The sequence below is a fragment of the Mus musculus genome, chromosome 16, assembly GCF_000001635.26.
Source record: "Mus musculus strain C57BL/6J chromosome 16, GRCm38.p6 C57BL/6J".
NCBI lineage: Eukaryota > Metazoa > Chordata > Mammalia > Rodentia > Muridae > Mus > Mus musculus.
In genome coordinates, this window is record NC_000082.6 from 5,179,654 (window position 1) to 5,194,042 (window position 14,389).

Genomic DNA, 14,389 nt, shown 5'->3' on the forward strand with positions numbered 1-14,389 from the left:
ACATGCACATACACACACACACATGCACATACACACACACACACACACACACACACACACACACACACACACACACCATACCAAGCATATGGAGGTTGGAGAAAAGCTCACAGGAGCCTCTCTCTTCAACATGCGGGCCCCGAGGATGGAATTGAGGTCTTTAGACTTGGTGGCAAGTGATCTCCTAACTTTGTCACCAGATTCTATGTTTTGCTTTTGAGAAGAGTCTCACTGTTTAGCCCAGGCTGAATGCTGGGACTATAGGCATGTACCATCACACTTGACTCGTAGTTTTGTGCCCTGATCAGCCATATTCTCCTGTGTGATCTTGGGAAAGTAGCCTGATCTCTCTAAGCCTCCATCCCTCTTTCGTTACCCGAGAAGAGTGCATCTTACCCTGCTATCGGTTCTGTGGGCCTCAGAGGGTGGAGTTACAGGAGCCAGTGTCCAGCTCAACAGGGATCAATATCTTAAGCTTTTTCAGGGCTCACAGGACACCTAATGAGAGGCCAGAGGGGCCTCGATAACCCCCCCTTTTTTTGTCTTTGAAACCTCCCTTCAGTGTAATGTTCCAGAAGGAGGGATGGTCCCCAAGTCCCTCTATCTGACAGAGGAGGAGCAGGAGCAGGCTGACCAGCTACAGCAGTGGAGTGAAACCTACCATTCTGCCAGTGTGCTCCGAGGGACCCCCTATGAGGTACCTGAGAGGCCATGAGTCAGGTGGTATCGTGTTCCTTCAGGTTGGTTATGGGCTGACTCCAGTCACTCAGTTTCAACTCTATCCAAGAAGCTCTGGGACATGGGATGATTGCAGAATCTCTGGATGCCTTCACACCCCAGGCACCTGCAGTTCATCCCAGGTGACCAGGCCTTTCAGAAAGAGGTAGGGTTCTGGGCGGAGGGGATAATGGGAGAGTCTTAGCAGCTTATCCTGACCACAGGGAGACTGCTTGATGACCAGTGGGCAATACCATGCGTGACCTTGGGACTCTTCCACCTCCTCTCCTATGATGCAGGTTGCCATGGAGATACCAGAAGGGGAGTCAGTCATCACCTGGGACTTTGATATCCTCAGAGGGGATGTGGTGTTCAGTCTGTACCATGCAAAGCAGGCACCCAAGCTCAGTCCCCAGGAGCCTGGAGTGAGAGCCAGTGGGCAGCTGATTGACAAGAGCTGGATCCTGGGGGTGGATTACAGCCGTGTAGAGGCACCCCTCATCTGCCGGGAAGGGCAGAGCATTCAGGTGTGTAGCTGTGGGCTTTTCTTACTAACTTAGCATGGGGTATCAACCCCCCCCCAGGCCTCTGGGGAGACAGCTGCAGACAAATGGGATGTGCTCGCAGCCTCTGGAACCTGCAGGGCAGCTGGGGAGAGACACCCACAGTGCTTATGTAATAGGAGTCCCCCCACTGCAGATAAATTCACAATGCACATATATGTACATACAGATGCACACACACCGAAACACACATATACACTCACGCAGACAGATATACACACACAGACACACATACTTTGACACACACATTTGTACACGTACATACACACATTTACACATATACATGTAGATACACATTTATACATAAACACTCACATGCACATATATGCACACACAGATATACACCTACCAAAACACAAACACACACACACATATTATATATATACACACATGTGCACACACCCATCAATATACACAGTGAGAGTCCTCTGGCTCCATGAGCATCATGGACCTTACTGAAGGTTCACAACCGGCTCTGAACTCCCCCTCAGTGTTTCCTCAGAGCTGCCCCACCTCTAACCTTCCCTCTTTCCCCTCCCCCACTCGTGCACACATTCTCCCTAACACCCCCTTATTGGCTCCTCTGAAGCCCCTGGGTTGCAGACCTCACTTAATCAGGGGACATGCTAGTGTCACTGCCCCACATTAAGTGGGAAGTCCATTCCCTGGGATATGACAGTCACCACAAGGAGGTTTAAGAAGGTGCTTAGAAAGGATTTCCCAGGATATCAGAAGGGTCCAAATAGAGAGAAACTCATTTTCCAAGCCTGCTTACAGTAAACCCATGAAGGTTCAACCTCCCAGTCCAGCTCCAGGAGAATCCAACTCCCCATCTGGTCCTGAGGAGTCCCCAGACTCTATCCTGTCCCCACAGATGTAGCCCTCCATCTTGTCCTCAGGAGTACCCAGCCCCTCAAACTATCTTTAGGAAGACCCAATCTCATCCCCAGTAGGACCCAGCTCTCTGTCCTGTCCCCAGGGGGACTCAACACCCTATCTTGTTCCCAGGAAAACCCATCTCTCCATTCCTTTCCCAGGGGGATCTGGTCTCTCTGTGGTTCTGTGTTTCAGGGCTCCCATGTTACTCAGTGGCCTGGCATCTACCTGCTCCAGTGGCAGATTCACAGTTCCCCTGAGAGTGTGGCCTGCAGTCTCCCAGGTGTGGATGACGTCCTGACGGCTCTGCACAGCCCTGGCCCCAAGTGCAAGCTGCTGTACTACTGTGAAGTGCTGGCATCTGAAGACTTTAGGTAGGCAAGGCTGCCCGTCAGTGCTAAGTGTGGCTATTCTATGATGTTGGTGTTTCTGCAGTGGCATGGGATTGGCTTCTCCTGGGATGGACATCAACAGCACTCCATAGGAACTCAGAGGATATTGGAATCAGGCTCAGGCTGGGCCAGTGCTGGCATGTGCCTTTAATCCCAACAGCACTCAGGAGGCAGAGGCGGATCTCTGAGTTCAAAGCCAGCCTGGTCTAGAGAGAGAGTTTCAGGACATCCAGGGCTACACAGAATAACATCATATTGAAACAAACAAACAAAACCAGTGTGTATGTGAGAGAGACAGACAGACAGACAGACAGACAGACACACACACACACACACACACACACACAGAAGCTCTAATGCTGAACCTTCACTCTTCGTAGCTGCAGAGCTCAAGGACTGGGCTGGGGGGAGGAGAAGGGTCTTTCTCACCTGGACCATCCTTCAGTCCTAGACTTCCTCAGAGTTTGCAACCACTCTATAATATTCTAGAGCAGTGCCTTACGGAGACCTGTCAATAGATTAAGAATTCTTCCTCAGCTTCCCAGTTACCTTGTCTCTGAGGAGACAAATCAATTTGCTCCTCTGAGATTTTTAAAGTCCAACTGTTAAGTAGGAATCAATGAGGATATGGGTTACTGGGCACACAGTAGGTCCTCAGAAGTGAAGCAGGCAGCTGGGAGGTGGAGCTTGCAAAGTCTTCAATTTCCTCCCCATTCTCATCACTTCTCATTAGTGTTGAGTCAGGGTTATGAAATATAGGTTAGCCTCGAACTCATGATGCGGCTGAGGAAGATCTTGATCTCCAACTCCCTCCACCTCCCTTAGTGCCGGGATCACACATGTGCACTGCCATACCTGGCTTTATGTGCACCACCATACCAGGGTTTCATACATGTCAGGCAAGCACTCCAGAGGCTGAGAAAGGAGGATTCCAAACTTGAGGCCAGTCTGGGCTAAATAATAAGAAGCTATCTCAGAAAACCAGAAGAAACTAGAAAGTTCCTCAGGCCAGCTCTGATCTGACACTTGGAATGGGGTTAATGAGACAGAAGGTGCATCCTGGTAGCCCAGGCTGGTCTGGAACTCACAATGCCCCTGCTTCTACCTCTTGAGTGCTGGGCTTGAAGCCTTGTGTCGCTACACTTCATTTTGACTGAAGGAGACCAGAGAGGAAGAGCCCAGAACAGACAATTCCAGGTGGTGGGTTTTCTGCTCCATGCCAGTCAGGGCAGCTCCTGACAGCTGCGGGACCAGCTGGGCTTTGGGAGATTGGGTAGCTCATCTTCGCTCCCTATGGCGTCACTGGCTTTTCCCTCCGCAATGGTTAGCCCCGGTGGAGGTTAGCAGCCTTGAGGAAGGAGCCCTGGGGCCTCGTTTGCAGCACTAACAGCTTTTGCCAGGAAGATAACTTAAGGTGTACACATGCTTGCTCCCCAGGGGCTCCATGTCCAGCCTGGAATCCTGTGCCAGCCGCTTCTCTCAGCTCAGCGCCACCACCTCCTCTTCCTCCTCTGGCCAGTCCCACAGTGGCTCGATGGTGTCCAGATAACTGCTGGGGACCTGCTGGCAGCCTGCGAGCTTCTGGCATCAGGTGGCGTTGAGAATGAGAACGAAGCCCATCTAGACACCTGGGACCCTGTTGGATGCAGATGGCGCGGTGCCACAGCTGGGGTGTGGTGATCCCACGGCAGGGACCCAGAGTGCAGAGGGAGCTTCGCTTCACGGCTCTTGAGGAGACAAAGACAGACAGACCCTTTACTTCTGACTTTCTTTTAAAAGCCGAGACTTCCGGATGTTCTACCTCTTGTCCCCTGGATCTGGAGTCTAGGATGGGACCAGGGCTGGGTGCCCTCTCACCATTTGCTGTGACTCCCTCCTCAGGGAGGCGTGTTCTACTGTGGGGTCATCACTGTTTGGTGCCAGGAAAGTGCGCAAGGGAATGTCTCTTCCCCAAGTCCCAGGCCACTAGGAAGCTCTCCTTAGCCTGCGGGGGCCTGGGTCCATGCTGAACAATCACAGTTGCAGGGAGAGTGAAGGAGCACATGTTGCCAGCAGGGTCAGATGTCTAATCTGGATCAATCGCCGTGATTTGGCCAGCTTGGATGACAGGACATTTCTCAGGCCAATCACGTGCTCTGGAAAGGGCAAGGCCAGCTGAAGGACTACTGGCGGGTGGGTGACTGGGTCGATGGTCACCTTAGAGCTTATTATTCAGCTGTTTGTGACTGAGCACTGTCTAAGAAGCTGTGATGGGAGGCAGGGCTCTGTTTCCTGCAGGAAACAGCCTCCCGTGGCTGTAGTTCTGTTTCCCCCTCTGTAGAGCGCTTAGCCTTAACCACCCCTGACTTGAGGAACATAGGGAAGCCCAGGGCTTCTGCCTAGTTCCAGGCAATGATGGGGTGATGGGGTGACTCCAGCCATTCTTGTCTCCTTCCAGAGGTCTCCTCCTGGGGGGCTGCTCCCTTAAGCTTTCTTTCTGTTTTTTGTTTTGTTTTGTTTTGTTTTGAACTGAAAACCCTTCTCTCTGAGTGTTAGGCATTCCTGCTCAGTCCAGGAGAACTTAGTTCAGGCGTGATTGGAGTCAGAGTCTCAGCCTGGTGCAGGGGATCCCCTTGGGGTGGAGGTGGCATCTCTATCCTGGAACTGATCTGACTCAGGGACTTTCTCCAAGACTGATATGACTTTCCCAAACGCTCCAAGGGGGAGTAGTGGGCCTTCCTGGAGACCAAGACTTCTCTCTTTTTATTTCCTGGATCCACAGAAGGTGGTCACTGTTTGTTGTTGACTTTTGGCCAGTCTCAGTCTTTCTTTGGCGTTTTGCCTAGAGAGTGGCTTACCATGTAGAAATTAGGATTGAGGCATAGCATGTAGAAATCAGGATTTCTGGTTTTCCTTAGCCCACACTAGTTTCCACCCCTGCCAACCAGCACTGAGCCACACCGCTGTCCTGGGTTTCTGCCCGACTGAAGCTTTGTCCACAGCTCCAGCCTGGCCCAGAAGCGCCACCATCTGCTCTTCTCTGTCAGCCCGGCATAGAGTTGGGATCATTTCTGCAGGTCAGCAGGCTGAGAGGGGTGGTTTCTGGCTGTGGGGCCCAGTGAGCAAGCATGGACTTCATGTTGTCAGCAACCCCAAGTCAAGAGCAGCAGGAGTGCCTCCCAGTGATGGGAATCGTGGTCAGAATTCTGCCCTGTTCTGCTCTTCAGGAAAAGCAATGGAACACGTGTGTGTGTGTGTGTGTGTGTGTGTGTGTCTGTGTGTGTGTGTGTGTGTGTGTCCTCTAGAGAGACATTGAAAACCAGTTGTCTCCAAATCACCACGAGCAGCAATTAGTGATATTTTCAATGACCTTTATTATTATTATTGTTATTACTACTACTATTATTAATTATTTGCTGTTGTTGCACAGAGACTCAGATCCAGGCCTTGGTCATGCTGGGCAATCAATCACTACCACCGAGCCACTGCACGGTCCATTTCTGTGGTGATTGTTTTTGTTTTGTTTTGTTTGTGACATGGTTTCCTGTGTCCTGATCTTGAACTCTATGCAAGGCTAAGGACGACCTTAAGCTCCTGATCCTTCTGCTTCTGCCTCTCAGATTTAGAGGCTGCTGGTGTGTGCCAGTGTATCTAGCACAAGCTGGCTGCGCTCATGCTGGGCGAGCATTCTCCCACCCCGCCTCAATCCGAGTCCGTCTCAGTGACCTTTAACTGCACTGCTAACCTGACTCTCCAACCAAAGCTTGACTCTGAGAAACGCTCAGGGGAGAAGCTGTCTGGCAGCCTTTGCACATTTACCCTGCAGACACTGTGACAAACAGAGTGTAACAGGGCCCTGAAGGTCTCTTCCTCTCTCTCCACCCCCAGCTAAAACCATTTGATCAAGGGGAATTCCTTGGTCCTTTGTTTGGGGTGGCAGAAAGGGGTCTTGCTGCAGGTATGGCTGGCCCAGCAGGGTTCCCAGCTGACCTCAGGCCTCTTGACTCAACATCTCTTTGCACACTTGCCTCACACCCTCTCCCTGCTGAGAGGCTGCTGATGGCAGCTTCAAAACTACTCCGAGTCACAGAGTCTAAGAGAAAGATGCCCCTAACTACAATCTCCTAAAACATTCTGACTGGCCCGGCTCAGGTCACACGTAGCACTACTGGACCAGCAAGGTCTGGTAAATAGGAAGTCCTCTTGAAGAGGCCTGGGTTGTAACAGGAACAGATGGCTGTGGAGGCATCCACTGTGCCCTCCTACGTTGGCACTGGGGAAAGCCAGCAACTAAAAATAGCCCAAGGGTGCCGGGAAGATGAATCAGGTGGTAAAATGGCCGTGGTACAAGCATGATATCCCGAGTTTGGATCCCCAGCAGCCATGTAAAAAGCCAGATGCAGAGATGCACACCTGTAGTCTCAGTGCTGGGTGGAGGCAGGAGGATACCTGGAGCTCACTGACCAGCGTAGTTGAACTGGTAAGCTCCACGTTCAGTGAGAGACCCTGTCTCAAAAAAGTAAAGTGGAGAGCAAATGAAGACACCCAACACATGGCCTTCACACTATACCACACACGTGCACAAAATATCCCATAGAAGGGCCTGCCAAGCTGTCCACGGCCTTTCCTTTCCCCACACCCCAGGGCAGAGAGGTGTGTGGTGTGGGTTTCTTTCTTCATTCTGTTCATTTGTCCACTGTGGCCAGATCCTAGAGCAATATGTCTATATCCTTGAAACCCCAGCCTTTCTTTCACTAGCTGTGAAACCTCGTGCAGGTGACTTGACTTCTCTGTGCTCCAACTTCCTCATCTGTAAAATGGGGTCAGCAGTGCCTACCTCACCAGGTGACTGTGGGACAAAGAAGAATGTGGCTGGAAAGGCCTCCACATACAGAAAGCACTCAGGGGAGCACTGCTGGAATCAGGGGCGTTTGAATTGAGTGCTTTTCTGCCCTGGAATCCCGGACATTTCTCTTAACTCTGAAAAACTATTCATTCGGGAAGAACCACGTTGTTCTTTTCACTGAGCTGGAGAACAGGTGCTGCTTAATCTTGAGATCTGACAGAAGCATTAAACGCTTTACATTTGAATATCTGTCTGCTGTCAACTTCCTAGAACCCCCTGGCTGTCCTGGGCTAGTTTCAGAGTTTCTCAGCAGTAGCCAGATGTGGTAGGGCACAGCTGTAATCCCAGCTCTTTGGTGTAGGGGACCTCACAAGCCAGTTCAAGACACCCCAAGGCCAAGTTCTCAGCACTAAGGAGATCGATTGCCCCAGAGGGACATGGGGCAGGGATAAGGGACAAAGGCAGGAGATAGAAAATGAGGAAAGGGAACAAAGGAGAGGAAAGGGGGGCAAGGAAGAGGGAAGGGGTGTTTGTCCTGTGAAGACAGAGGACCGCCTCTGGGTAGAGAGGAGACAGGTGTAGCCCATAGAAAATGGTGGCTTATAAAGGTAAGATGGGAAACCCCATGTTAGGATAAGGTGTTTAATTTTAATTGGGCATGTTAATTAGGACAGTCAAAGGGGACTTTTGATTGCTGGACTTCAATACTTTGATAGCTGGGCCTTGGTAGTCAGAGTCAGGAGGAGAAAGTGGCCAAGTAAGGAAATGGACCTTGGTGGCTAGCTTTAGGAATACAATCTAACACTTTAGTAAGGCAGAGGGAATGGGGGAGAAGGGCAAGACCTGCCGGAGCCATGTTTGTCATGCTCGAGCTGCACAGAATCCCCTTATTGGGAGGTCGAGACAGGAGAATAACCATGCTTTTGAAGGCAGTCTGGTCTGTGTAGTGAATTCCAGGCCAGCTTGGGCTGCAATTCGAGACCCTGTTATACACACACACACACACACACACACACCACAAACAATACCACAAACAACATCACAAACAAAACCCAAACTTGAGAATTTCCCAGCTGTTTTTTCTGAGGGCCGAGCCACAGCTGATCTTTCTGCCTCAGAAAGAGCCCAAGGCTCCACGTTGTCCCCTCAGGCAGGGCTAAGCGGGGTGCTGGTTACTGTGTGGAGTTTATGGTGTGCAGAGTGTGGGGGTGGGGGTAGCTATCCTGTGGAAGGACAGAGGATGATTGGTTCCTCTGAGTGACCTGAAGGTTACTTATCTAGAACTCAGCCCTCAGCCTTTGTTTGAAACAGGGTCTCCCATTGCAGCCCAAGCTGGCCTGGATTTCCCTACTCAGCTGCTGCCAGTAATGCATTAACTCACCCAGTTATTCATTCATTCATTCATTCATTCATTCATTCATTCACTCACTCACACTTTCACTCACTCATTCATTCATTCATTCTTCGCTCATTCATTCACCCATTCATTCTTCACTCACTCACTCATTTATTCATTCACCCATTCATTCTTCACTCACTCACTCTTTCATTCATTCTTCATTCATTCATTCATTCACCCATTCATTCTTCACTCACTCACTCACTCACTCTTTCATTCATTCTTCATTCATTCTTCACTCATTCATTCATTCATTCATTCACCCATTCATTCTTTACTCAATCACTCACTCTTTCATTCATTCATTCTTCACTCATTCATTCATTCACCCATTAATTCCTCACTCACTCACTCACTCACTCACTCACTCACTCACTCACTCACTGCTGTTCATCCATGAATCTCTCTTCATACCAGATGAAGACAAATCCCAAGAGGACATGGGCTGGGTTCAGGGCAGAGTGCCTGGCCCTGCTGACATCTTTCTCAGTTCTTGACCCTCCCCTGAGGCAAAACTCCAGTCCCCTGGGGGCCCTGAGCTGCTTCTTGGAGTGCTACCTCTGGGACATCAGGGGACTGTCTTGGCAGAAGCAGCCACTGTGGGAGTTTGGGTAGGGTTTTGGTGGCAGGAACTACAGCTGCCAGGAGGTGAGGGTGGGTTGCCAGGGAGACAGGTGCTGGGCTGACAACTCTCCAGGTGTTCTAGAACACGCTGGACCTACCAAGCTGTTTCCCAGGAAACACAGTGTGAAATCCTAGAGCTATTTTCTGGATTTCAGATTTTTCCCAAGATATGAACTCCTCTGAGAATCTATATAAGCCCTGGACACACTGGGCTTAATTTCCGTAGCATCGTTTTAGATATGGGAATTGGCCTTGGGCAGTGCCAGTGTGACAGGATGCCTTCCCTTTTGTCTCTACCAGCATTTTCTGGGGCCACCTCCTACACAAACCACTTGCCTAGGCTCTGCTGGGGTGGGCCAGTTACACACAGGACTGTGACGAAGAGAAATAGTGCTGATCCAGGCATGGTGGTGCACACCCGTAATCTTAGCACTTAGGAGGCTGAGGTAAGAGGGTGGTGAGCTTGAAGCCAGCCTGGGCTACATTCAGGACTCTATATAAACAACAAACAAACAAAAATCCAGGCACAGTGGTTCACCAAGAAGAAAGTTCCAGGCCAACCCGGCTATACTGCAATTTCTGTGCCAAAAGTATTCTGCAGGGCCACAGGGAGGTTCACATGGCTTAGTTTGTCCAAGTTATTAACCATGGCTGCAGAGTGTGCCATGACAGACCCTTTTCACGGCCTCCTGCGTTCCTCTGGGTCTGCATTACCTAGCCAGTAATCAGTCCTGCCACTTGCACTGGCCTGTGGTAGTGGTAGCAAGCTTAGCTGCCAGCACACAGTGTTGTATGTAGCTGTTGCTACCCCACTTAAGGGAACGGACTGTGCTACCAGCCCTTGCCCAGAGAATATTAGATCCGAGGACGAAAAACACAGACAGACACACACAGTTGTTCAATTTCAACTTGCCTTATTGGCTTAACTGCTAGGCGCCTCTAATCTACCTCGGCTAGCGTGCCCTTCCGAGAACTCCCAGCTCAGCACCCCAAATCTGCCCTCAATTTCAGTTGCACAGCCTCCTTCAGTCCCAGCTCAACACCCCAACCTCCCACCTGGAGAAGCAGCCTATGGCCACTCTTTCTGAGATCTCACATGGCTGGTTGGCTTTTCTACCTCCAAAGCATGTCAAAAACTCTCTCTCAGACCAATGGTTGGCTGCAAGTATCCACATCTGTATTTGTCAGGCTCAGGAGACAGCTGTATCAGGCTCCTGTCAGCAAGCACTTCTTGGCATCCGCAACAGTGTCTGGGTTTGGTGTCAGCATGTGGGATGAATTCCCAGGTGGGGCCGTCTCTGCATGGCCTTTCCTTAGTCTCTGTTCCACTCTTTGCCCCCTATCTCCTTTAGACAGGAGCAATTCTGGGTTAAAACTCTGGAGGTGAATGAGTAGCCCCACTGGGGCCGTGCCTAACCTCTGGACATGGTCTTTACAGGCTCTCCCTCCCCTTTGTTGGGTATTTCAGCCAATCTCATCCCCTTTGGGTCCTGGGAGCCTCTTGCTTTCCTGGCATCTGGTACTTTCTGGTGGCTACCACCATTGGTCTGAGCACGGGGACCCCAATGGAGGAGTTAGGGAAAGGACTGAAGGAACTGAAGGGGTTTGTAACCCCATAGGAAGAACAACAATATCATCTAACCAGACCCCCTCCCCCCAGAGCTCCCCGGAACTAAACCACCAACCAAAGAGTACACATGGAGTGACCCATGGCTCCAGACGCATATAGCAGAGGATGGCTTTTTCTGGCATCAGTGGGAGGAGAGGCTCTTGGTTCTGTGAAGGCTCAATGCCCCAGTGTAGGGGAATGCAAGGGTAGGGAGGTAGAAGTGGGTGGGTAGGGGAGCTCCCTCAAAGAAGCAGGGGGAGGGGAGGATGGGATAGGGGGTTTGCAGAGGGGGTTTGTGGAGGGGAAACAGGGAAAGGGATGGGAATATAAATAAGTAAAATATCCTGTTAAAAAAAAAAGAAAAGAAAAGGAAATTGAAGAGAAGAGAAGAGAAGAAAATAAAAAAGAAAAGAAAATGAAAAAGAAAACTTGCTTTCTCCTCTCCTGTGTCTGCTTGCTTGCCTGCCGACCCAGAAATCCAGTCTCTTCCTTCCACCCAGCAATTGGCTAAAATTTGTCTAAAATAACTGACCCTAGCCCAGACATTGACAAAGTCTGCATGATGTTAGAATCATTTGAAATGGTAATTTTAAAGATAAACAGTAATTGTTTAGGCTGGTAGGGTTTTTTTTTTTTTTTTTTTGGAGTGGAGTATTACATAGTAAAGGTATTGTATGACAACTTTCTCCAAATTGAAACATCTGCTCCCAAAGGAGGAAGGAGTGTATCAGACTCAGGAAGTAAATGCAGGTGACAAGATTCACAAGGTCCCTTCCCTAGCATCATATAAGCAGTAAAGTAACTAGCATGGGGAGAGGAGACTGGTCAACTGAGCTGTCTGCAGGTCAAGCAGGAACTTTAATACTGAGTGTTCATGACTGGTCACCTGTCCTGGGGTGAGCCACTCTGTGATGCAGCTGCCTTTGAGCCACCCATACTATGTGAGTAACTCCAATAAACTCACTGTTCACCGAGCTAGGCCTGGCTGGACTCATTCCTTGTGTCTGCCAGTGTTGGCCTGCCTGCATAGATAGATATCTGTTCACATCTTCCCAGGAAGTCACACAGTGAAAATAACAAACATGTTTGGAAAGTCCCGCTCCTCTCATAGACGCTAAGTGCACAGTATCACATGCTCACAGGGAACCTGCTGGACCCTTTCTGAAGCCCCTTCATGGGCCAGAAGTGATGAGCTTTGTCGCACCCCAGGTGGGGCAGGATACAGACTTGGGAAGCTGCTGCTGCTGTGCTGGGAGGTAGGAAAGGTATCCAGACCAAAGGGCAGGGAAGAATGTCACTACTCCGTCACAGCGAGTCATTGCCTGAGTGACAGCAAGGGTATCTGTGTGAGCTCTTTGAAAGAGAAACCAAGAATTTGGAATGCTGACTTTACATGTGGACACCTGACTTGAATTGTATGGATGTGGGCGTGGCTCAGTTGACAGAACACTTGACTAGCATGCACAAAACACTGGGCTCGATCCTTAGCACTATGTAAAATGACTGTGGTGTCATGACTGCACTTCTGGGACTCTGGAGACAAACTAGAAGGATTAGGAGTTCAAGGTCATCCTTGGCTGTGTAGCAAGAATGAGGCCAGCCCAGGCTTCATGAGATCCTGTCTTGACCAAACCAAACCAAACCAAACCACCACCACCAATAAGAAATGGCCCTCACTGGCTCATGTATTTTAATACCAGGTTCCCGGCTGATGGAAATGCTTCGGAAGGTTTAGGAGGTGTGGCCTTAGAGGAGGTGTGTCACTGGGATGATCTTTCAAGTTTCAAGAAACTAGTGCAATTCCCAGTATTCATTCTCATTCTCTCTCTCTCTCTCTCTCTCTCTCTCTGTCTGTCTGTCTGTCTCTGTCTTTTTTCTCTCTCTCCCTGTCTTTCTCTCTCTGTCTCTGTCTCTCTGTCTCTGTCTTTCTGCTTGGTGGTTGTGAATCAAGATGTGATCTTTCAACTGTTCCTTCTTTACTCTGACATCATGGACTCTCTCTAAAACCATAAGGCAAATTAAATACTTTCTCTTTATAAGTTGCTGGGGTCATGATGTTTTATTACAGCAATAGAAAATTAACTAAGAATAAAGTAAGTACCAGGAAGTGGGCCATTTCTGTGATAGGTCTGGCCATCATTTTTGGAGAAATGTTGAAAACTCTGGAACTTTGGACTAGGAAAATAGTTGAATGCTATAAAAGGGATTTATTGGGCCATCCTAGTTGGAGCTTAGAGGACAGCAATGCTAACAGCAATGTGGACTATGAAAGCCTAGTTCAAGAGGTTTCAGAAGAGAGTGATATTAGCAAGAGGGCTAGAGACCGTACATGTAAACTTGGCTAAGAATGTGGCTGTCTTTTGCCCTTGTCCTAAGAATTTCCCTGGGAATGAATTGAAAAATAATGGAATGATTTCTTTGGTGAAGGAGATTGTAGGGGGTGGTTCTGATGCTAAGGTCCTGTTCCCCAACTGGTTCTTGATCTGTCAGTAAAGAAAGCCATGGGCCAATTGCTGGGCAGAAGGTAGAGCTGGAACTTCTGGGTCCCAGGAGGAAAAGACAGATGCAAGGAAGGAGAGGTGGAGTATTTGTCATGCTTTGGAGGGAGAAGAAGCCAGCAGCCATGTGAGGTCTCAAGAGGAGCTGGGGCCTGTGGCCACAACTACAGGCCGGTGGTCAAGGATGTTTGGCAGGGGGTAGGTGGAGGTTTAGGGCAGGTGGGAGGAGTGGCGATAAAAATATTAAGGGCACACTTTTCCAGGTGGGAGATAGTAACACCCAGCAATTGTGCTCTACCACAAGTTGAACAGGAACTCTGTGTGTGTGTGTGTGTGTGTGTGTGTGTGTGTGTGTGTGTGTGTGTGTGTGTGTGTGTGTGTCTTTTGTCTGAGGACTCAAGGCAAGCTGGATGGGGGTTGGTAGTGAGGTCACTTTCCAGAGCAAAGGCAGATAGAGTAAAACCTGTCTCTGAGACAGGGTTTAGCCCTGGCTGTCCTGGAACTCCCTCTGTAGACCAGGCTGGCCTCAAACTCAGAGATTCATTGCCCCTGCCTCCAAGTGCTGAAATTAAAGGCATGTGCTGCCACCACCTGGCTTTTGGTGACTTCAATACAGCTCAATAGTGACCCTTCTATGTGGTTATTGTCAATCACTCTCATGTAGGTCTAGAATGGAAACAAGCAAGTGAGTGAAACAAACAAATACAAAATGTGGAGTTTGAGGTGAAAAAGAGCACCAGGGAACTTAGTATTGGAGCCAAGGCTTGATCTGAAGGAGGTAAGGAGCGGTGTGGTGGGAACCACAAAGCAGAAAGGGCGCTCTCAGAGTAACACCCGCCCATAACTAGTCATTTGCCTCCAACTTGTGAAAAGGGAAGGGCCCTGG

General features: G+C 49.7%; 1 protein-coding gene across 8 annotated transcripts in view; it reads left to right on the plus strand.

The window, feature by feature from the left end:
• Positions 1-7,618, plus strand: part of Sec14l5 (SEC14-like lipid binding 5) — a 40,366-nt gene extending 32,748 nt beyond the window's left edge. For 2 of the 8 annotated variants that reach the window (XM_006522462.3, XM_006522463.3), the window contains exons 13-16: positions 563-697; positions 1,017-1,244; positions 2,352-2,530; positions 3,986-7,618. In XM_006522462.3, the coding sequence (XP_006522525.1) occupies positions 563-697; positions 1,017-1,244; positions 2,352-2,530; positions 3,986-4,097 (654 nt within the window). In that variant the 3' untranslated portion in view covers positions 4,098-7,618. Of the gene's footprint in view, positions 1-562; positions 884-1,016; positions 1,245-2,351; positions 2,531-3,985 lie in introns of those variants that run through there. The other 6 variants (XR_001781850.2, XR_001781851.2, XM_006522464.3 and 3 more) reach the window with 6 other exon arrangements.
• The last annotated feature ends 6,771 nt before the right edge of the window (positions 7,619-14,389 follow it).